At 41.2% G+C, this 24,250-nt stretch overlaps 2 protein-coding genes across 6 annotated transcripts; one reads left to right on the forward strand and one right to left on the reverse strand.

Moving 5' to 3' along the window:
- Window positions 1-1,049: 1,049 nt before the first annotated feature.
- Window positions 1,050-12,760, reverse strand: LOC111857917 (ankyrin repeat domain-containing protein 6-like). Of its 5 annotated transcripts, XM_072698817.1 has the most exons (16): window positions 12,702-12,760; window positions 11,856-12,016; window positions 9,412-9,571; window positions 7,930-8,028; window positions 7,299-7,397; window positions 6,670-6,768; window positions 6,385-6,483; window positions 5,650-5,748; window positions 5,264-5,362; window positions 4,874-4,951; window positions 4,702-4,788; window positions 4,040-4,204; window positions 3,772-3,924; window positions 3,391-3,504; window positions 2,613-2,790; window positions 1,050-2,099 (listed from the first exon to the last, which is right to left on the reverse strand). In XM_072698817.1, the coding sequence occupies exons 3-16, from the start codon at window positions 9,532-9,534 to the stop codon at window positions 1,624-1,626; spliced, it is 1,968 nt and encodes a 655-aa protein (XP_072554918.1). In that variant the 5' UTR covers window positions 9,535-9,571; window positions 11,856-12,016; window positions 12,702-12,760; the 3' UTR covers window positions 1,050-1,623. The 5 variants fall into 5 exon arrangements, 4 of the variants coding, with proteins under 4 accessions (XP_072554918.1, XP_072554919.1, XP_072554921.1 ...); XM_072698818.1 differs by lacking the exon at window positions 12,702-12,760 and having other exon boundaries at window positions 2,634-2,790; window positions 11,856-12,053; XR_011982418.1 differs by lacking the exon at window positions 12,702-12,760 and having other exon boundaries at window positions 1,995-2,099; window positions 2,499-2,790; window positions 11,856-12,053.
- A 2,410-nt stretch (window positions 12,761-15,170) lies between these two features.
- On the forward strand, window positions 15,171-23,670 carry rragd (ras-related GTP binding D). The gene is made up of 7 exons (XM_023839100.2): window positions 15,171-15,500; window positions 18,788-19,083; window positions 19,660-19,859; window positions 19,971-20,085; window positions 20,484-20,626; window positions 21,498-21,646; window positions 22,501-23,670. The coding sequence occupies exons 1-7, from the start codon at window positions 15,179-15,181 to the stop codon at window positions 22,650-22,652; spliced, it is 1,377 nt and encodes a 458-aa protein (XP_023694868.2). The 5' UTR covers window positions 15,171-15,178; the 3' UTR covers window positions 22,653-23,670.
- The last annotated feature ends 580 nt before the right edge of the window (window positions 23,671-24,250 follow it).

The raw sequence follows: 24,250 nt of genomic DNA on the forward strand, positions 1-24,250 counted from the left end.
TTACAAAGCCTGTTACTGACAATTTTTTATATTATGTTCTGCGTGTTCCCAATAATTAACAGAATAAATAAAGAACGTGTCATTACAAATTTAGCTGGTGGCTTATTGCATGTAAACTTTAGTTTGACATGCAGAAATAGCCCTTCTTTGCTTGCCTGCAGTATATTAATGGGTGACACATTGGTGACATGCAAAGTAACAGGCCCAGAAAAGGTAACTGCACATTAACTGACACTCCAAGATGTAGGTACATCACACTGAAATGGATCCGGCTCTCTGCACCAGCAGCTCTGTGACAACTTTGCATCATGGACCTACATCAAATTACTAGCCTGCCCCCCACCCCCTACAGGCATTTAATTATCTTTCCATTGGACAGCGTTTCAGGTTGATGGGAGATTGAATTGACTTTGATTCATGGGAGGGGCGTAGGAGCGTATGCCAGATGTCACACGGCATCGCTGTGTTATCAAAAAGCTCTTTAACATGCCTAACTACATTCAGGAAGCACAGCTTAGCTTTTATTTTTGGTATAGAATGTTTTTTTCCTTGTTTTTGGGACACAGCCTGAGTTGTCACAGCATGAACAATATTTATCCTCAGAGAACGAATACAATTGTTTGTTCAGTTTGCTGATAGCACCAAGGTCCAAAAGACAGACCCCAAAGTACTTCTGGGACTCGCTTCCTTGCCATTCACTGACATATGCACGATGATGTAAAGGCAATGACTAAAACTCACACTGTGGTCACACTGTGATTCTACCCAACTTTTCATCTTGCTATTCGTCCGTTCATCTTTTTATCATTCCTGTGGCAGAGATATGAGGCAGCAAGACAGTCATTTTACATTTGAAGGTAGATGTTTTCTGTCAAATAATCGGCATAAGAAAGATTCTTCATGACAGTAAGTTCTTTTAGCTGGTACAGAGCCTGCAGGAAACAATGAAAGTCTTTCATCAAGTTAACAATGATGTTAACAATAAAGCATTCATGTTGACACCGTTGACCTATTTTTTTTGCTTTCCCCGCGAAAAAATAATGACAATATTATGGCTATATAGTTTATTACTTTTACTACTATTGCATCTCCAGCTTTACAGACATTAATATTGTAATACATTATTCATCCTGGTGATGGGGTGGAGGGCAAGCTTGGGGGGTCACAGTGTAGGGTCAAGCCCGCATACAGCGGCCCTAGAGCAATTGGGGGTGACTGGCCTTTATCAGGAGCCCAACAGCTCGTGGGAGTTTTACTTACACAAAAGTGTTCTGAGGGCAAAGAAAAATGATTGATTTAGAGAGACAACCAGTCAGACTGCAGAGGAGGTGGAACCTTTCTCCGCATAAGACATATGATTGGTTTGTTTCACCTCCTCTAGTTGCTTGGACCCACCTCCTCTACAACCTGATTGGTTATCTCTCTGAACCTATCATTTTTCATTGTGGTCCAGAGCATGCAGCATCCCAGCAGCAATATCTGTCTTCTGGCTCCAGAACCTTCTGATCGTGGGAAGCAAGTGAGCCACACATTGGCCCCAGTTCACCCTTTTTTTTTTTGGTTTATATTACATTCCTCACATTACATTATTTTTGCATTTATGTCACCAGTCAGCATGTGGTGTCACGTTAGTAGTGTTCCCCTGCATGCTCTGGTCCTGAGCAGCTCTATCTCACCCTCCAGGGTGCTGATCCTTCGCAGCAGGGTGGCCCGGTCCTGTTGGACCCTCTCTTCCACCTGCCGGCGAGTCTCCTGGGCTTTCCTCTCGCACCAGCGATCCATCTGTGCAGAGACAGCCTTGAAGAAACTCCGCATCTCCTCCTCTCTGTGCGTGCCCTCGTGCTCATGTAGGGGGGGGGCACAGCCCTCTGCTTCTCCCCCGTTCTGCCCGCCAAAGTCCCCCCTGATCTTCCTGGAGTTTTGCTCTCTGTGGCGTCCTCTGCACACTTGGCCCTCACGTCTATGTCCGACTCCAGGTCTGTACAGAACTGGATCCTTCTGGCCCTGATGGAGACTCTGCTTCTTGGGTCGGACAATTTGGGGAGTTTCTGGCAGTTGCTTATTCATGGAAATGGCCGTCTCCTGATTCTGACCGTTTGCTGAAACATCGCAAGAGAACAAGTTACTCAAGCAACATACAGTTTATCAAAAACTATAAAAACTCACTTATTAACATAACTGGCCTGCAGACACTTTTTGGCACAATAACTCAAAAAATATTTCAGGGATCTTTTTCAAACTTTGCAGACACATGTTATGCGTGAAGATCTGGAATTGGTCAAAGTCTGAGACAAATCACACTAAAACTGAACCAGTTAGGGCTGCTTTCTTAAACTTTGCTATTTAATACATTTTACACTAAAACAAGTTCATGCTCCCCTAAAAAATGCCCCCCCTTTTCTCCTGGCTTTTCATATGCCTCTGCAAAGGGAATCCCCAGAATGTTCAGGTTCATTGCTGAAATTCTGTGCCCTGCACCCTAGTCCACACAGACTCACCACCCCCTAGTGGTATGATGCTGTTATTGCGCTCTTCTAATGTCTGTTTCCCAGCTGCTTCTTCACCAGATGGGGCTTGTGCGCCACCATGGATCTCCCACTAACACAATTTACCAGATGCTGCCATTTGAGCACCTCCAGGGACATCGGGCAATACAGCAGGACACCCAGCTTCCGCCCCTGGGGTGACCCCTCCACAGGGCGGCTGACTCTGCTGGTTTCTGGAGAGGCACGCCTCGATGTCCTGGATCTTCAGCTGGCACCATCTCTTCATCTCCTTCACCATGGCCGCCTGTGAATGCTCACATCCGTATGTAATTCTGCGGCGCTCTGCGTTGGCCCCCAAATCACTGCGGACACTTTTCATTTCCCCATTCGTCATTCTATCCCAAACTCTTCACTAAAGCAAAGAACAGGGTAATATTACAAGGGGCTGAAGTTAAAAATTTTTGCTACTAGCCAACTGGGCTATTTAAATAAAAACATGCAGTCCCACAAGTAATTTTTTTACTAGCCAACAGGCTACTTTTCGAGTTTTTGCACTCGCCCTTTGTCTAAATTACTCGCCTCAGGTGAGTGGGTGACCATAATTTCCAGCCCTGGATATTGTGTTTTATTTTAGCGACCATATAAACCACTTTACAATAACGCTCCCTTTTGCCACTTATAAATGGTAGTAAATAATAATAATTAAAAAAATGTCTATTATTGTCTATTAACAACTTACATAGGGTTACAACCTGATTAATAACCTGATTATAAGCATTCATAAACCCTTTATAACAGTAGTCTGACTGAATGTTACAAGCTTGCCATCTTCTGCATGTCCGGCATACTGTGGTCAGCCACCTATTGTAATGCATGCTGTCCTGTTAAAAAGCACCATTTCTACCTGTCTGCTCTCCTCCCCCAGTAACTCCAGTGCGCTCCTCTGGTCAATCCAGCGACGGCATTCGGTTCCCTCCAGTGCTACCTGCTTTTGGTTCCTCTTGTCCAAAACTTTGATCTAGCCACATCAGAGCATAATAGCATTTAATTCACTGTGTCTGGCTGATTGTTCTGGTGACTTGACAGTAACAGACGAGTTTGCAGGGGACGGGAGTGTAGGGAATTTCTTTCAAGGTTTCTTTCAGTTGCTATAGTCAGATTGGATACTGATATTGAGTATCAGACAGAACAGATATAATGCTAGAGATTTAACCATCTAAATGCTGTTCAAACTGTAATGATAGTTGCTTCTGTTCTGTTTGAGATCTGTATAACCTGAAGCTACCTGGAGTTGGTTCCTGTGGTCTATCTCCCTCAGCTTTGCGTTCATCTGCTCCTGGATGGTGTGTATCTCTGACTTCATCAGTTCTTTGGTGGCTTCCAACTGGTTCTCCAGTTTGCTGATGAGGGGCTCACAGCAGCAGCCTTGCATGGGAGCCTGAAGAGACGCCACTGCAGTTTTTTTACCAGTGATATCGTAGCTAAGCAACCATAGATGATGTTAAATGCTAAAGCGTCAAACCTTTCCAGCACTGGATCATATCTATACATACCTGCATGATCTGGCCATCCTCACTGCGGTAAAGGGTGTAAAGCTGGTAGGCCCTGACACTGTGGGGAGGCTGGGGGGGCGGAGGAGGGGGTGTGAGTTTGCTCATCCTGTGTACATATTTTTCTGGCCTGTTCTTCATTTTGGAGCTGGGATCCAATAGGAAGGGCTGAAACAAACATGTTTCATAATATCATTCAGACAGAGGCTTGCATGCTTATTTTTAAGGGTCTTAAATTTGCTGCTTAATTTGCTGCAGCCTAGGGCATGGATGTAAATGATGGGGGTATGGGGGGGTAAGCCCCCCAACAATCAAAACCAGCCAATACAACCCACTGGACCCTCTTAAATGGGTGGAGACCTCAATCCCCCCCCCCCCCCAAATGCCCCAAAGTTGGCACAAGGGAAGGAAATTTACTGGACAGGATCCTAGTCCATCTCATTACAGATAATTTAGAAATTCCAGTTAGCCTACTGCATGCAAGCCACTGGACTACATTGAAGAAATACCTGCGACAGACAGAGCACCTGCAAACCATAATTTTTTGCATTGGAAAAAGAGAAGCTGCGTCCATGTTTAGCCTGTTTCTGCACTGTTCCTGCCAGAGATGAACATTCTGGAGACCCCTCAGCAGACCAGACGTGCCCCAGGACTGTGTTCCTCACCTTTCTCGTGGCCGTTTTGGCAAACATGACGGACTTTGCACGCCCTTCCGCTTTTAGCTTGTCTTTCTGTTTCCTTACGGATGGAACCTGGAAGAAATGACAACATGATGTAAAGAACCATGAGGATGTCTGGTGTGCTTTTTGCAGTTACTGTACACCTTTGCCCTCTGACCTGGGTGACTTTGACCAACAGCACGGCCACATCTGGGCTGTTGTGTTCTCTGGCCTGGTCCAAAGCGGTCTGACCTGCCTTCACACAGAACATGAGGTCATACTTCTGGCCATTCTGTGCTCCCCAGCCTATGGCATTAGGGGTCTAATAAGCAGTATAGGTCTGGTCCAGAAAGCAAAAATCCAGACCACGATTTTGCTTCAACCAACCAGTTGAGTATATAGAATCACAGTCACAGAGTACTCAACTGGTTGGTTAAAGCAAAATCGTGGTCTGGATTTTTACTTTCTGGACAATCTCCCTCTGCTAATAAGACTATGAAGTAAAATTAGAACCCCATGTTAAAGAAGAGGATGATGAAGACGAAGAGGTAAATGTGTAGTTGCTCACAGCGTTCTTGACTGCAGTTCCAGCCCCTGCCTGTAGGAGGAGCCTGGCCACCTTCCGGTGATTCAGTGAGGCTGCAATATGGAGAGCAGTGTCCCCCACCTGTTTGGAGAGAGTTGTTACACACACTTCAATTACGTGTCATTACTAGGGTTATAGAGTAGGCCCTTGGGTACACGGTGCATGACGCTATGCTAACTGTTAGCTAGATACAGTGCATATATCAGTGCTGGAAGGGGGTGCTTCATGTTGGCTGACATATTGGATAAGAGTCACCGCTACACGAAGACCCAAATAATTCATTTGCAGTGTCTGGCAGGTTCCAGCTGTGCACCATATGCTTCACCTTCGAGAGCAGGCCAGAACTGGGACACGGCACACATGCTCACCTGATTCTGCTCATCCACAGACATGAAGGCACCTAGGAGATCCTTAACCACTGCCACATGGTTGTAGCGGACGGCGACGTGCAAGCACATATCGCCTATCTGGAATCAAAATCGATAATTATTATATACATATATCTTACTGCTACTGTAAAGACAATACACTACCAGGCAAAAGTTTTTGCGCACACTGAGATTTTCTACATTTGCATGTTACTCACTAAAAATACACTCAATATTCTTTGCTAACAAATAAATTTACAGTATATTCACCATTTGAGTACCTTTATTAGCATGAAAATGTCATATCTTTGATTCATCAAGGTAACCTCCTCTAGCAGTTATAAGAGCAGAGCAAATTCGAGGCATTCTTTCTACAAGGGACATTACACACTGCACTGTTTCATGGGATGCATTTAAAGTTAAAGGACAGCCTAGAATTTGACGATGTCGTCACCACAGAACCAGGTAATAGGATGTCAGACATGTACTGTTACGTACTCTTTCTAAGTTATAAAGAAAACTTGTTTTATCTTAATTATATTTTCATTTATGGTTGTTCACTTAACTTTCCAGTGCTTAGAAAGAATAAAAAACCTGCAGTTTATGAAAATAATGGATAAGTGGTAAAAACCTGTGGTGTATAAAAACTTTTGACTTGTGTATATTTGCAATGATGATTCATTAGGTTAATACAGCTGGTCATTTGCATCCTATAGTTAAAAAACCGAAACCTACGTTGTTCTTGACGTCAGGTCTGGCCCCCCCTAGAAGCAGTACTTGAAAGGTCTTTGCACGGCCATTCTGACACGCCAGGTGCAGAGCTGTGTTACCCCCCTGAAGACCAAGGGAGAGAAGGCACAAATGTCTAAGCTTGTACCCTAGCAACCAAATTCAGACATCTAAAAAAACAAAAAGTCATTCTCCGTCTGCATAAAAAACAACTTGCACTAAAAGCTAAACATGAATGCTTTCAGGTTCAGGCACACTATTCTCTCCTCTGTTTGTCTCTGTCCTCTTCACCCTGTTTTTGGCGTGAACATTGGCTCCTCCTCGGACCAGCAGCTTGACAGACTCACTGAATCCGTGCCAGGAGGCCTCGTGCAAAGCGGCGTTGCCATCCTAAGCAGAGCAGAAATGGAAACGACAACAAAAACAAACAGTAAGACTGACACACATCCCTTATGCGTGATTGTCAAACAGAATAATAACTGAATCTGTGAGTTATTATTGTTGTTGTTGTTTACTATTTTTGTTTTGTTGTTGTTGTTACTATTATTGTTGTTATTATGACTATATTGTTGTTGTTATTGTTATTATTACTATTGTTGTTCTTAGTGGTATTATTACTATTATTGTTCTGTTGTTATTGTTATTATGATTATTATTGTTTTATTGTTGTTATTATTATTACTATTACTGTTGTTTTGTTGTTGTTATGCATTATTACTGTTGCTGTTGCTGGTATGGATCTAAGCGTATATTTCTTTGTACCTGAGCAATTCAGGCTAGTATACTACCACAAGACTATTTTAGCAAATGGACTGTTCCCAGGTACCATTAGGTTTCCACTATGGTTCCTTTAATAACAGTTACAGTGCACACAGCACGCCACACCTGTCTGTGGTGGACCACATGGCTGTAGTACGCACCTTGTCCTGCCTGTCCAGGCTGCAGCCGTCCTGGATGAGGGCTTTGATGATGACCGTGTTCCCCACCACAGCAGCCCTATGCAAGGCTGTCTGTCCGCCCTGTAGCAGGGACAAGGTACAGAGCTTGGTTCAGAGATTTTACATTTTATTTTAAGTGCAATTCTGATTATAATTCATTGAACCTTTTCAGAATCTCAAGCTGTTAGCGCAGAATAATAGTAATTAACTTGTAATAATAGACAACTGGTTGCAAATAGCCCAGAAAACACTATCCTTGGCCACTAGAGGTCAGTCTAATAGCAACTGTTTCCATTTCTGTGTTATATATATTACAATCAAATGATCAGCAAGAGGGTTAGGGGGGTAATTCTGAAGGTCAAGCAGGACATTTTCTTACTGGGACTGGCCTGAAAGTGTATATAGCTTGATTTTGTGTTTGATCTGCAGTAGTAGTTGCAGAACAAAACAAACAGTTAATGCAGTGCATTTTCTAGAAGAAATTCTAATAATGTACCGTAGATCTAAATGATTCCCAAGAGTTACACTGTACAATACTGAGGAAACAAAACACAATTTTAGGCCATTTTACATTGAAATAAGTAACTAGTGAAAGAGCAGGGTCTGGACGTACGTCATCTTCTATGTCTGGGTCACAGCCGGCCTGCAGCAGAATACGCACGACCTCTGTGTGACCTTTATGCGAGGCCAGGTGCAGGGGGCTGCGGCCATACTGGGGACACAGAAAAAATAATGGCAGCCTGTTGGCCCCCATGCCTGATTGCATCACCATTTGAAGCCCCCACCACCCATCCCCCTCCCCACGGCATCACATGTCACCACATGAGATGCCAGACACAATCTGTCAGCCGGAAAAATCCAGTTTCTCATGAGCTCCTGGTAAACAACATGTTAAACCCCTTGTTAAAGGCTAGACAGAGAATCTAAATCTTACTTTATCTAGCATCAAATATCAATGCAGAGGGTAAGAGAATTTTTGGGAAATTCCTGTCACCACTTTTCCAACAATTGTTTATGGAGATTATTATATTATTATTATTGTTGTTGTTTTGTTTTTTTTATTATTATTATTATTATTATTGTTGTTGTTATGTTGTTTTTTTTTTACTTAACAATACTTCATACACATTCATATTTAGAGTTCCAAATGCAAGCCGTGAAATGCTCTCAAAACAACCTCATAAAATACAAATAAAAAATATTTAAAAATAACAAAGAAAATAAGGCAATGTGGTAGATAAATTGGCTAAAATATGGAATGCGGGAAATTCAGTGGGAAGGAGCAAAGTCTGAAAATGCTTTCAAGCTTTTTTCTTTCCTCAGTCCTCAGATGACAGACTTCTCCCCTCATTTATACTTGTATTCTTATTCTATTTTATTTGCTCCTTTATTCTTCTTTGAAAAGTGAATTTCAAGCTGAAAATTCGGTTTCATGCATGCATATTTACTAGGGAGCGGAGCCAAGAGATACAGGCGAAATACAGTTTTTTCTGGGAATAACGGAGAGCTTTGAGTTATAGGAAAAAGTGAGAATGGCTGAAGAAAAGTAGCAATACATGGTTCATTTTGTGCGATTTTCACAACAGTGAATGATCTGGGTAATGAGTTTGTCGTTTTCAGATTTTAAATATTTCTTAAAATATATTTAAATATTTCTTAAACTTTTATCAGCATATCTGATCTAATCAATTCTCAAATATAAAATTTCGCAGCAAACTATAATATGATGGAATTTAATCTTAGAGAAGAACAGGGACAGAGAATTCTAAAGCAGCAATTAACAAATTCTATTCTCTAGCACAAATTACATAAATATATGAGTTATACAGTATAAATGTAGGCATTGTTTTTGTTTATATGTAAAGCAGATTATGTTTACAAAGTTACAAATATTTTTCTGGAACAATTCAGGCTGCAGTTATCTTTCTTATGGATACAGAAGAACTCCTGCAGGGACTAGAACCAACAACCTTCATACAACAACCTGACGTTCAGTGAAAGAACTGACATTGCCATAGAAATGCTTGCGCATGCTGTCCCGTCAGCCTGACATGCACTGCTTTTGCTGCGTGGCTCAAGCTGCTCTCCTAGTTACCTTGGTGACAGCCACTCGCGCACCCCTGTTGATGAGCTGAATAACATTCTCTGCCTGGCCCCTGTAGGAGGCGACGATGAGCCTCTCTGAGAGTGCGAGGACTGCAGCATCCTGCTGGCTCATGAATCGGAAGGGGGGGTGATGGAGTCTTGGGAGACACCTGTGGGAGAAAGTGTGTGAGCAGAGCTGACATTCCAGCTAAAAGCCCACAGATGATACTGGGACAGCTTTGTTTGTGCCATTTTACACCAAACCACAAAAATAATAACATTAGCAAGTAGAGGAAGTTTTCAGCAGAAGCACAACTAGACCAACCAAGAAACAACTGCTGGGTTGGAAGTTTATTATACTATACTATACTATACTATACTATACTATACTATACTATACTATACAATGCTATGCTATGCTATGCTATGCTATGCGATACTGTACTATACTATACTATACAATGCTATGCTATACTATACAATGCTATGCTATGCTATGCTATGCGATACTGTACTATACTATACTATGATGTACTATGCTATACTATACTATATAATGCCCAGTGTGCTGTGCGACAGTAAAAACATTTTTTATTTAAAATGTCTGCGGCTTGCTATTGGATGGAGATTAGATGGATTCGCATGTAGGTATTCTCCACTATTAAATAAATATCCATCATGGAATAAATAGCGACTTTAAGCCTAGTTCTTAGGAAGTGATGCATGGTCCAAATGAAAGGGTTTAATGTGGAAGGTGCATTATGTAGATTGCAGATTAAAATCAGTATTCAGAATACTCTGTAATCCTCAGGGTATCTGACCCACTCAAAACCCTAATGACGTGGTTTAGTTATACCCAGTACAACATTCCCTGCAGAAAATGGTTTCCTTCCACTTACAATGCCGCAACCAATCGGAACCTAATCAATCAGATTCCCTAGCAAATCAACTATCAAGAAATGTCGATATCCTCAATGCACAGTTGAAAAAAATTATTATAACAAATTTAAGAAGTTCAAAACAGAAAAAAGACAATGTGTCTTTATGCAAAGTGTGGTGTTGAGAATAATCTTCCATTTGTTTCATTTTCAAAAGATTTATTCAGGTCAACACTAAATAAAATTCTGTAAACACTTGCCTATTAAATTTACAAACACAACGATTCCAATTTTTGTATATTCTTGTTAAAAGTTCTATGACTTAAAAATCTCCATCGGTGTGCTATTTGGTTAGATGCACAAACACAATGAAACAACCCTTCTTATGCAGCTAAGCAACAGTCTTTGTGCTGAACTATCCAAAATTCAGGGTCTAATGTTTGAAGAGCACAAATGCTCGTTTGAGTCTTTAGCTGGTTCTGAAACAACAGCAAAACAGAAATTCTGCAAGATGGGGAAGACTTGTGTTTTCACGTATGTGTCCATCTGTATTTTGTGCTGTATTTTTGTGGGTGAGAAAGTCTGACGAAAACTGAGATCTTAAATAGTATGCCGCTGTTATCAGTGAATCCAGGCTGGTGAGGAACTGGACTAAATCTAGACCAAATTCAAAAAACAGGAAGTAAATGATAATATGGTCTAGTTAAGCAAATATGGAGATACACAGATGAATGGAAATAGTACTCTTGTACCTTTAAACAATACATTGTGTAGAGGCTATACAATGCATGAGATTTTGTATGGACTGCTTAAAAGAATCTGGGTGTGCACTCTGTGAATGGCATGGGCTCCAGGAAGGGCAACGCTCATTTTTAACTTAGTAGGTCTGATTCAAGTTACCAGTAAGTAGTTACCAGTAAAAATCCCGTTTGGGGTGTTTGGTCAGTGATGTGATCTGAGACCGGCTGATAGAAAGTCGACGTACACCAGCTATCCCTGGGGAAAATGCTGACACTCTCACTAACCTTCAACCTTCTTTCAGCGGTGACAGGCCATTGTGCCAAATGGAAATGTGTGGCAGGGAAAAAGGAGGTCATTTGGGGTCTGCAGATGGGTTAAGACTGAACACAGTCATACACAGCAGCACCAAGGCGGGGCGTGGGTATTCTAAAGGAAACAAGGCTGTAACTTCTATTCTATTATGCCAAGGGAAATTAATCCCATTCAATTAAAAACTGTCAGACTCCTCTAAGCATCCATGTGCTTCTGGCTCTCTGCACTCACACTGTTTCTCCTTCAGTCGTGCAAGTCAGAACAATTCTGAACCCTCTACATGGGTCGTCCCATCTTAAGACAGGTGGCCCAAACTTCATGGACATAATGGGTACCTCAATTCATGCTGTACTTCAAACGATCTTCTCGCATTGTGTGTGCGATATGAAAACATTACACTTCAATACTTCAAATAATTAAAAATCACACAAGTGGCGTATTTTTCCAATGTGAAAGTGTTGTAGTTGTAGTGACAGTGCAAACAAACAAGAAAAAGCAATTTTGTAACAGATATCTTCCATACCTGTCATGAAGGTAACATCAATGAAAAGTCAGACGTCCAGCAGCAGAAGAACTTGAATCAAACCTGCTTCGAGTGCAATGAGGGAAGGTCTGCTCACTACAGCATGTCCATCCTCACGCTGGTCTACAGTGGCTCACCAAAGCCTTCCTGACACACCGCATCTGCACAAGACAAGAGTCTTTGTTCGATGTGACCACAACACACCCTGGGCCTGAGCTCCAACTAGGTCATGTGACAGTGTTTGTGGGTTCTCTCACAGGGACCTGTCCCCCCCCCCCCTCCCCAAAACACACCCCTCACCCAGTATTCTCACTTCCTTTGGTGACTGATTTATTTTTTTTTGCTCCTTTCAGAACATAATGCAACTTTTTCCTGAGAATCCTTTACAGTGAATACTTTCTGTGTGATCGTGTATATTCAGATGCATAAATATATTGCATATACATGCAATCATCAAAAAAACATAAAAAATTATAAATCACAAGTGTAACAGTTTTTGTATCACTTAATAGTTAACTGCCGAGCTTGCAAAACTGGTGGGTGCTCACTGTTAAAGTGGTTAATGTGGAACATTCAAAATTCATTTTATGGGCATATAAATTTAAGATAAGGGGTATTATATTCTGTTTCATGAGTCCTATCCGCCCGTTAGACAGCTTGAATTGCCTGAATGCACCACAAATGCAAATTATCTACGAAAGCCTTGTTCCTCAGCAGAAACTGAAAATCAATGGTAACGTCTTTCAATCCTCCAATTCCCATCTGCTCCCTAGGAGCGCTCTGAGCATGCATAATGGAGCCGCAGCCCCGGGCGTCCATTAAGGGCCGTGCACCTCCATTACCCACCTGCTTGCAGTCGCTCCCGGCAGCTAACACTAACAAGCTCCCGCGGGACCTCGGCGGAGCTCGGTGCGCTTTCGGATGCGCGAGCGCAAGCATCGGAAGCGCTCATTCTTGCACAAGGGTCCTGATCCATTTGCACTAAGAGCCATTCGCTATGAACTGAATAGCTGGATAAAATCAATGATTTACACAGTTTACAATTTCATATACAGAAGAGTCACTTTATGAACTTTATAAATGCAAAATATACGTTATTAAGATAAGTATTTGCTCGGATGAAAACAATGCTTATGCCAAGGGAATATCCACAGGATGGCGCTCTATGACCACTAACAAAATAGAACAGGTGATATTTGTGTTACGGGGTGATGATAATAATAATAATAATAATAATAATAATAATAATAATAATAATAACGACAAAAATAAAGCGTTATTATTATTATTGTTGTTGTTGTTGTTGTCATCATCAGTGTTGGGCACGTTACTTAAAAAAAAAAAGTAATTAGTTATAGTTCCTAGTTACTTCTCCCAAAAAGTTACAACATTATAAAAGCATCACTTTACCAGGGAAAGTAACTATGGCGTAACATTTTTTTTAAATGTTCAAATATGTCAATGAAATTGGATTCCCCAATTTCCAAAAATATGTTTAATGAATGACACTTAATAGACTAAATTATTAACAGAAAACATTGTACACTAATCTTCGCAATTTTAATGTTGCTGTGAGACAATGTGAGACAAGACACATATCAAATGTAATATATTATTGTAGATATTGCCATTATGTTTATAATAGTAGAACAATAAAAGAGAGTAGATGTTTTAGAACTTTTGGTAGCTACTGCACCTCAACAGGCCGCAACTGGCCAACAAATAAGTCTAAAATTAAATTATGCAAGAGCTCTTGGAATCCGACTCAACTGTTGATAACGGCAGCATGTTCCCAACAACACTGTTTAGTTCTGTCTATGTCACAAGTCTTTGTGGAGCAGAAAAAAACAAGCTTAGGCTATTTGGATGGCGTAGCTCCATCTCCTTCTTTGTAAGCGGAACTCAGTTTAGCTGCACCTGCGTTTGTGCTGTGATCAACACCGACGTGGAAAAACACTTTGTTCCTGGGCATAATGTACATTTAATATATAAATTCTTGCCTTTTATCTCAGTGAGGGAAAAGTAATGTCTGTACTTCCAGTTTAAAAACGCTACTTTTGAATTATCTGTGCTGTGTGCATCTCTTAGTCATTTGTATGCGCGACTGTGCATGTGTTTGTATGTGTGAACACCCGCCCAACTCTGCCTCTGGCTGGCTTACCATAAATTTGTACTCTTCCTTAGCCAATCATCATCACTTATGCGTTTGTCTCGACCCCCCCCCCCCCCCCCCCCCCCACCAAAGAAAAGTCAAAAACTTTGCAGCTTTTGTGGCTGAGAGAGCCTGGTCAGATGAAAATCAATTGCTTCAATTAGCTGAATTATAATAACACGCCGGATTTTATTGTCAGTAACGGTAACGGCGTTGTAACGATGGAAACAGCAATTAGTTAGATTACCCGTCACTGAAAAAACAACGCCCTTAATAACGCTGTTTATTTTAACACCTTTATTCCTATCAGTGATTATTATTATTATTTTTACACAAATAGGCCTACCGCCTGTTCTATTTTGTTACTGGTCATAGAGTGCCATCGTGTGGACATTATCTTACCATGCGCATTCATTTAATCCAAGCAAGTACTTCTGATAACATTTGGTTTGAGTTTATATAGTAATGGGGTCCACTAAGTCAGTTGGCAGTCAGGAATTACCTTCGACCCTGAAAAACCGAAGATGTTTTGGAGAATATCAACCTTGCTTAGTATTAACCTAGTATGTCAGAACAAGAATGACAGCAAAATACGCTATTACAAAAAGAAATTTTAAAACTGTAGCAAAATTAGAGCTTGCACATGGTGAGAGGTTTACAATTTACGATACTGGAATTATATTCCAAATTTTTATTTTAATAATTATGCTCAGTTATAAAAATGCATGCCCTGTCCCTGGTGCTGAAACACAATAACCTTATTCAGATTTCTAAGACTTATATATATATATTTACGCAATTCCTCTAAATATTATCAAGCATCGTGTCACAGAACTGATATTTGGACGTTTCCATAAATGATGTGTCCTTGCGCATATAACAACATCTAAAAACTTCATCCCACATTCCTGATGCAATACGCCTTATGACAGCTATAAATATTATCACGCGGTACCATATAGCTATTACATGGATGGGTTGTAGACGATATTAAAGTATAATAACTACACGTCCCAGGATCCAAAGTAATAATGCCGAGCAGCGACCATATTGAAATCTGAACTCTGTTGAGGAAAATGGGAGGCGCTGAGAAAAATAAACAGTTTTTAGGGTGCATTTTTCCTTCATTTATTTTGTATTTTAGACCATGTGTTTGAGGATCAAGTTCTGCATGTTGCGGAACGCCCTAAAAGGATCACGTTTACCTCCCAGTCCATCCCGGGAGGGCGGTACCGCACATGGTCGCATACAGAAAAGGAGGAGGAGGAGGAGAGAGGTGAAAGTTCACAATGGCATGGACGTATCGAGTGACAAAGTGGAAAAGTTGCTCTGCCTCTGCAGCCTAATTTCGGGAAACTTGGGGATGACGAGCGAGGCGCACTCGACGTACAGCGAGGAGGAGGATGGAGATGAAGAGGCGATGGCGTACTACGATGACGACGATCTGGACGCGTTCGCAGATGAGGATCTAGACTGTAGTTGCGAGGAGGGAGGTAGGGTACTTTAACCCCCCTCCCCTTCCCCCCGCCCCTCAACACACATATTTCACTTCACGAAGGGCATCTAAATTCATCTGTCCAGTTAAATGATCTTGTTTGGTTACTGTCTCTAAAAATTGACCATCGCACACAGAAGTCGTTATTTTTCGTGTAACAGATGGCCACTTGTTTTCTTGAGAGACAATAACAAAACGAGATGTTTTTTAAACGGGATTTTGTTTTCTGGATGACTCTTTTAAGTGTGAAATGACAAAATACGAAAAGTCGGCAGGTCATTATTACAGTGCTGTCCGTCTCCTTCAGATGCAGATGACACCCATAACAAATTATTTAAACCATCCTATAAATAACTGCGCCAAAACGGTGCCGGTATTATTAGAAGATTAATTGAGTTAATAAAAGTCGGCGTTTATAACTTTATTTGCACCTTGCGACATTTATTGTGTACTCCTAAAAGATATTGATGTTGATGTACCCAAACACCAGAGCTGACAAAATAGACATAGCCTATAGTGCACAATTATTTCGAGTTGATTAGTCTGACTCCCGTACGCTAAACAATTTCTTTTTACCTGTCACTTCGACAGGCAATCCCCAGCCTTGTCGGACAAGTTTGATCACATAAAAGTGGAGTGTTTTGCTGTGCCGACTTCAATAATCCTTTTGAGTGTGTGCATAATGAGTATGGTTCAAGCATAAAAACAAAGGACGAGCTTTACTGTATAAAATCGCTGAACAAAATACACTTATGTTGCCAACCTTAAGTGAGTGTAATTATTTATTCCATTGTAGAATTTTGGACTGTTTAGTGAAACATGCAGTTTATTTAGGTGTTGCTGTGCACACGTGGGTGTCAATTACTGGGAGGTTGGAGGGTGTCTTCTAGTTCCATCTGCTGATCCTTCAAGGTCAGGAGCTAACCAAGCCTTGGCAACCTATCAGACAGCTGTGAACCCCAGCATAGTCCACCTAGAGTACTGGCATGGCATACTGGTCACAGGACTCCCCAGTCTGTTCTCCTTACCTTGTGTGTTGGGTTATCCTTTAACCCTAACCCTAAATTTTAAGAAGCAAATTAAAGTTATGTTTGATTTGATAGATGTTTTGATGGTTGACTGACTTCATTTACTATGTCCACCCATCATTTAATTGCTTTTCTAGTATGGTGGGGGAAGGGGGGGGGGCTGCAGAATTTCCCAGCAAGAATAAGGCCCAAGGAAGGATTAAGCCCTGGTCAACATGCCATTGCATCACGAGGAGCATCCACAGCGGTTACTTCAGAGATTCCAGTTCATCCAACCGTATATCTTTACCCTTTGAGAGGAAATCTGTGCTACACTGGGATAAAATGTAAACTCCACATAGGCTGGGTGTGGGTAGGATGCGTTAGCTTCATCGACAGAGGTGTGACGCAACAATGGAACCCACCAAGCCGCTAAGTTGATCTTTAAGTAGATTCTGATCTACACTGCCTGCGAATGTGGATTTTACACTCCTCAGAAATAATATTGATTCCATGCAGTTTTGTGAAACTGATTCAATCTTATTGCTTGTAAGAAGCATGATTTTTCCACCAAGTTCAGTCGCTGTATGTAAAGTGTGGCTAATAAACTCCCAATGTGAAATAGTGAAGCACTGCTTCTTTAATGTAACATGCAATGTTTTTATGCTTCATGCCTTGCTGAAGGTCCAAAGTTAGCAGCAGATTTGAGGCAGACGTTTTTGAATTTAAGACCAGACAGCAGCTGCTGATTGGTCCGACAGAATGGAGCAAACCGTCTGGAGATCGGCCAGCACATTGTAGCCTGTCATCAAGTGCTACATTCTTTAGCTGCTACCAGTGAGTCTCGGAGTGTGACAGACCTCAGGAGGTTTATTGTTGTAGAATTTATTTCTGGTTCCAGTATTCGGAGCAGATTCACAAGTGTTTTTAGCAGTTTCAATTTCTTCTGGTATTCTGTGTAATTATAGCTTACTATTCATCATGCATGTATGTCAGTTTTTTTTTTTTTATAAATTTACTTCTAATCCCTTAGCCTAGTTCTATCTGAACTGCCCATTCATACAGCTGGATGTTTTAGTGTTGCAGTTCAGATATAACTTGTACACAGGTTCCACATTCTTGTCAAATGATATCAATTAGCTCTCTACTGCCTGATGCACATTTGAGTTGGCATTATGACCTTGGATATGGTGGGACAAAATAAAAATGCACCTAATGAATTGATTTTTTATTTACATGGCAAACTACACACCCTGCACATACAGAAGCTCACAATTTAAGAACAGCTTTACCCCGAATGCTGTAAATCAAGGCTATTTAAATCACGGTCCTAAAGGGTCAAAGCACTGTTGTTTTTGCAGCTTTCCTTTACCTGAGAGGGAGTTGTGAAATCTCTGGCCAATTAGAGTCAGTAATTATTAAACTAACTACCTGGGAGACTTGAAAACAAGGCCTGGATTTGGAATCGAGGGCCAGATTTGAATATGGGGGCTGAAAATAATAATCAATACTTTATTGATCCCCATGGGGAAATTGTCTTTATTCCTTCCTCAACTTTCTCATATAGTAAGTTGCCTGTGAAGGGCAGCCACCCATAGCAGCGCCCAGGGAGCTGGGGGCTAAAGGGCTTGCTCAAGGACTCATAGACATGCTGAGGCTGGGTTTGAACCAGTGACCTTCTGATTACAGGCACACAGGCTTAGCCCACTGAACCTACTTAATTAATGTTTTGTCTTTTCCTGTGTGATCTGCAGCCTGTGATATATTGCAGTTTCACTCTTTAAGTGCATGTTTGCATCCAGACACACCCTAAAAAAGGGAGCAAGTTAGGACAATTTCAATTGTAAAAAAATTGGAACATAATTGGATTTTTCTGGTTTGGGGGCCCAGTATGATACGATTTGATGGGGCCTAAAATCTCTAGCGGCTCCCTTGTTTGCATCTGCGGACCAACTGTAAATGGATTTACTCTGTATCATGCGCTACTTGTTTGTAATCTTATTGTGCATTAAAATTTCACATGTCCTATGTTGTGTACATAATGTTGTATAGTCATTCTGTATTGTGTGCTATTTCTATCCTGTTATCTTATTCTGTTTGCTGTCACCACTTGCCGAAGTGAGCTGTACCAACGAAAGTTGCCATTGACCTTGGTTGCATAACTATTCTGTTCTATTCTGTTCTGTTCTGTTCTGTTCTGTTCTGTTCCTTCAAGGTTGCTATCTATGAATATAGCTTCTTTGTGAGTGTGTGTCTTTGTGTTTATTTCTCAATGCAGTTTTGGGGTTGAGCGACCCTTTCGGTGGAGAGGTGAAGCCTCGCATTCTGCTGATGGGCCTGCGCCGCAGCGGCAAGTCTTCCATACAGAAGGTGGTGTTCCACAAGATGTCCCCCAACGAGACACTTTTCCTGGAGAGCACCAACAAGATTTGTCGCGAGGACGTCTCCAACAGCTCCTTTGTCAGCTTTCAGATCTGGGACTTCCCCGGGCAGATTGATTTCTTTGACCCGACCTTCGACTATGAAATGATTTTCCGCGGGACGGGAGCACTTATTTTCGTCATCGATTCGCAGGTACAAGACTCTGTATAACAACACGGCAATGAAGCCAATCAATTCACCTTAGTGAGCAAGTGCCTAGTGTTAGCACTGATTTTCAGTAAAAACGAAAGCAGATTTATGGTTTAGTCATCCATCCATCCATCCATCCATCCTATATTCAATAGGGGTGGCATGATACAGAGGCTGTTCTGGGAAGCACAGGATCCATGCTGGAGCCAATTCAGTCTCAGCTCACTGACATATATTCCTACCTACCTACCTACCTACCTACCATCCATCCATCTATCCATCTCTCCATCTATCTATCTATCTATCTATCTATCTAATTAGTTTGTATAATTTTTATTATTTTAACTATATAAATATTTGTAACACTGTAATTTAAATATGGATTCAAACTCCGTTTGGGAGTCTCTTATAATTTCTATGTATTATTGTGTGAGAATTCAGGGTATAAGTAATATTGTACCATTTGAATATAAGCATATATGTATATATATTTGAAGCATATAAGCAGTGTTGGGATTCTGTCGATCTTCTGGGGTCCTGTATCTGTATCGGCTCACAGCTCATCTCCCTACCCATCAGGACGACTATGTGGAAGCGCTGAGCAGGCTGCACCTCACTGTGACCAGGGCCTACAAGGTCAATCCCAACATCAACTTCGAGGTCTTCATCCACAAGGTGGACGGGCTGTCAGATGATCATAAGATCGAGAAGCAGAGAGATATTCACAAGCGGGCCAATGATGACCTGGCTGATGCAGCCTTGGAAAGGATACATTTAAGGTTCCTTTCCTTCTACAGTGTAAAAACTTTTTACGTAAACTTTTACGTAACTTCCTTCTATTTATATTTGGAGACTAACATGATGTCTATCTCCCATCCTTCTGCTCCCAGCTTCTACCTAACAAGCATCTATGACCACTCCATCTTTGAGGCCTTCAGTAAAGTGGTTCAGAAACTCATTCCTCAGCTTCCCACGTTGGAGAACCTGCTTAACATTTTTATATCTGTGAGTAGTCTTGCCGCAGGGTGGTCACAGCCGGAAGCTCTCGGTCTGAGAATACGCAGAGCGCCATTTTTTATTATACGAAGTTTTGATGTGAAAAATTATTGGGATATACATTAGACCTGTTTTTAATTGGTATGTATGTAGGATGAATGGTATGAATAATACTTCTCCAGTTTTTAAGCGGCAGGGAAAGTCTGATTTTGACATTGAATACATTTGCCAACAGGGGGCAGCAAACGACTGATCAAGGTGGGAATGTCTTTAAAAGCAGCATGTAGGCTTGGATTGTTTTATACTTCAGTTGATTATGAGATGGAATATATAAAAATGTAACTCGAGAGATGTCATTTATGGTGCTTGCCGGTGGTCCACAGTCGCGTATTTGTTTCCATTCACAGAATTCGGGCATCGAGAAGGCCTTTCTCTTTGACGTGGTCAGCAAGATCTACATAGCTACCGATAGCAGCCCGGTGGACATGCAGACGTACGAGCTGTGCTGCGATATGATAGATGTGGTCATCGACATCTCCTGCATCTATGGGTACGTCTGAGAGTCGTACTACTGGCTCTTGAGACTATGAAGGAAAAAAAAATGTATATAGCGAAGTTTCCACCTAAAATTCAAGCGAGATTGTTTCGAGTAGAAATATGTGAAGAGACAATATCGGCTAAGCTGGCGGAGAGGAAGAGCGACCTCATTTGCAGTTTGTGTGTCATTATTGGAAACCTTACCATGGTATTCATGGTTATTCTTTAGGTGGTTCTTCCCTTGATTTTCTTAGTTGCAAGGTGGATGTAAAAGATGTCTTTAAATGGAGCCCCCCCTTCATCACAGGTGTGATCATAAAAGAGGGTGCTGGGGTGATCACCAAGCATAGGATATGCTTGTCCCCCCCCCCGGGTAGGACAGCGTCCTGGTGACCGGCAACCCTAGGGCAGGCTTACCTTTACATATCTGTGTAGCTGGAGATTGTGACGCGTGTTGAGTCACTTGAATATTAAACATGTTTTAATGAAGGTAAAATAGGACGTAACTTTGCCTTTTCCTTACGGCAGTAGGGTGGCTTAGCCTTGTAAACCAGGTTGTCCTCTGCTGGAATTGAAATAAGTAACGCTGCAAGAACCCATCTTATAAATTCGCCATTGAATGTATTCTTCAGTATGGTATGCTTAATAACAATTGTTTTTTCTTTTAAAATTTCTGGTCTCTGGAAAGGAATGAGTGTCTTTCGGATGGATGTTGGATGAGGTTGTTTGTACAAATATGTTTGGAAATATATATATGCGTGTGTGTGTGTGTGTGTGTGTATAAAATATTGCAGCATAATCATACACCAGGTAAAAACCTTCAGAAGAAAAAAATTCAAAAGATGAAAACATGAAAAACACTTTTTTTTCTCTCCTCTCTTTAGCCTGACGGGTGAAGAAGCAGGAATCCCATACGATAAGGAGTCCATGGCAATAATCCGCCTGAACAACACGACAGTCATGTACCTGAAAGAAGTGACCAAGTTCCTGGCCCTGGTGTGCTTCCTGAGGGAGGAGAGCTTTGAGAGGAAAGGTCAGAGAGTGTTTGTTTGTCAGGGTCACAAGTTCTCACAACTTCCCGGCCATGGCTCTGATCCTGTGGCTTGTATCTTTTGATTGCCCTTTGATGGCCCTTTGATGGCCCTTTGATGGCCCTTTTGATGGCCCTTTCCATTAGCTTTTGTCAGCAGCATTGTCCTTCAGCACAGAGGTCTCTCAAAAGCCCAACGTGAAAGATTCCACAAGATGTATTACAAGCATCAACATGCGCAATCTCATTCTGCTGTAATATTTTGACTTTTGCTTCTTTCATTAACTTAGCTCACAATGTGAGATGATGGCTGAAATGCCACTTAGTCTTATAGGCTGATACTCATTAGCATAACTAACTGGTCTGCAATATTTAAAGCCACAAAATGCAATCCTAGCTCAGTGCTAACTGCAGTATTTATAAAGGAAACCATAAGCAAATTGACCACACTGTCAGAAAAAGGAGTACCAATATATACCTTTGCTTGTCACTGGGGCTGTACCCTCAAGGGTCTGCCAATTGTACCCTATAGCTGTAGGTGAATGTACCTTTTAAGGTGCAGAAATAGACTCCAAGGTACAGGCAATAATAATGTACCCCCAATGGTACAAAAATGTTCGTCAGTGTCCATTTCTGTATCTTAAAATGTACAAGTACCTACCACTGAGGGTACAGCCCCAGTGACGAGCAAAGGTACACATTGGTCCTCTTTTTTTCTGACTGCATATATATTATTTTATGAGGGAGAATAATGTAACCATATTGTCACGGGTGATTCTGTTTATGTCTTGAGGTTTGGCTTTAACTTATGAGCAAGATTGGAGACTAATCTCAGCTTTTTGATGACTTTTCCATAGGACTCATTGACTACAACTTCCACTGTTTCCGGAAGGCCATCCAGGAGGTGTTTGACGTGCGCGTGAAGGTACAGAAGTCCCGAAAGCTTCTGAGCCAAAGGCGGTGGAGCAAGCAGGCCATGCCCAACGGGACTCCCGCCCCCCAGCACTGATTCGGCCAATCACGAGTCACAGATGACGGCCGTCTCTTTCATTGGAGAGCCATTGGAGAGCTACAAAGCACAGAGACATTGAATGAGGAGCCCTCACACTCCAGGGCCTTTGTCATATCCTACACAACATTCTGCTTTTCAAACAATCATGGATCCAAGCCCAAAAATGGCTGCGTTGTGAGAAATTTATAAAAGAATATCAAGCGTCTATTAATGATAGCTATTTTTGTGAACAATGTTAACCTGAATAAGGCAAGCTAATATTTAAATACTGTATTTATATGTCAACAAAATACCCTTTTGCTTAAGAACACTAATTTGATACACTAATATACTATGTTTTTGTTTTGCAACTGTTCCACTCATGTTGAAGAGTTGAAAACGAGATAATCTTAAATGAATGCATACTGTACCTATACAGTAGTAAAACTGTGTCCTATAGGCACAGTTTAGCACATGACTGACAAATGCACTGAATCCTATAATCTCAAGGGTTTCAAGAAAGCAGGAGTAATATTACTTAACTGCCATCATAATCTCTACTTCTAATCCCAGGGTGTGAACATTTATCAACAGAAAGGCTTTCAGCTTTTTTTGTATGTGTTTTTTTTTCCAAATTTTTTAATGATAAAATACCCTTGACAATCAAGTGATTTGGTTGACTTCACCATGATGTCCTCTGAAAACCATTTTATTTAGTAGGCAGTCTTGGAGACTGTAACCAAGTGTTCTTAGTTTAATCATTAAAGATAGAAATTTTAAATATTTTACAAATATTTAAGATCTCATTGTTGATTTATTTCTAGGAACAACAGCCAACCTTTGATTTTCGAAAAAAGTAATTAATGTCACTCGTGTTTGTATGAGTCTCAGTCTTTTTGTTTGTTTCTTCGTGTCAATAATTGTGTCACCACCATTTCCCTGCACATTTTCTTTCTTTCTTTCTTTCTTTTATTTATTTATTTATTTATTTTGTTTGCAAATAAAGTAACAAGTTGGTTGTGCCTTCTAAAATGAACCTGGAGGAGTTTGGTCGATGGCCCGACTGAGAGGAAGAGATTTCACACAAAGTACTGGTGCTTGTTACCAGTCTTAAGTTGTTTACGAAACTGTAGAAATATGCAAACTAAACAGAAGGTGACCTTTTGTTTCGAACCCATTTGTCTTGGTCATGGTGGTTATGTAATTGAGTCTCTGGCCTGTGTAGACCTCTGTTAATCTCTAGGGGAATGCTAAAATATGTTATGTAAAAGTGCTCCATGTTTAGGATTATAATCCCTCAAAACACAGAAATGAATCCCGAACCCTTTGAGTCTCCCCTCAAACATCACGGATAGGTCTTATTACAGTAGAAACAAGTGATTCACCCTGATCTCAGAGATGGGGCTCAGAGGAGTTATTTTGGAAATGAAGGCGTCTTTTGAAACCTTCCATCTCCTACTCCTTACTGCAAGTCACTGAAAGTGAACCCCGAACAGATTTCATAGAAGAAAAAACTGTAAAGAGTTTTTATACACTCTTTTTAATTGGGAAGCAACTTGAAGAGGTGTTACGTCTGGAAAATAATCTGCCGTTTTAACATCACCCCTTTTTCGTGT

This window comes from Paramormyrops kingsleyae, chromosome 14, assembly GCF_048594095.1.
Source record: "Paramormyrops kingsleyae isolate MSU_618 chromosome 14, PKINGS_0.4, whole genome shotgun sequence".
NCBI lineage: Eukaryota > Metazoa > Chordata > Actinopteri > Osteoglossiformes > Mormyridae > Paramormyrops > Paramormyrops kingsleyae.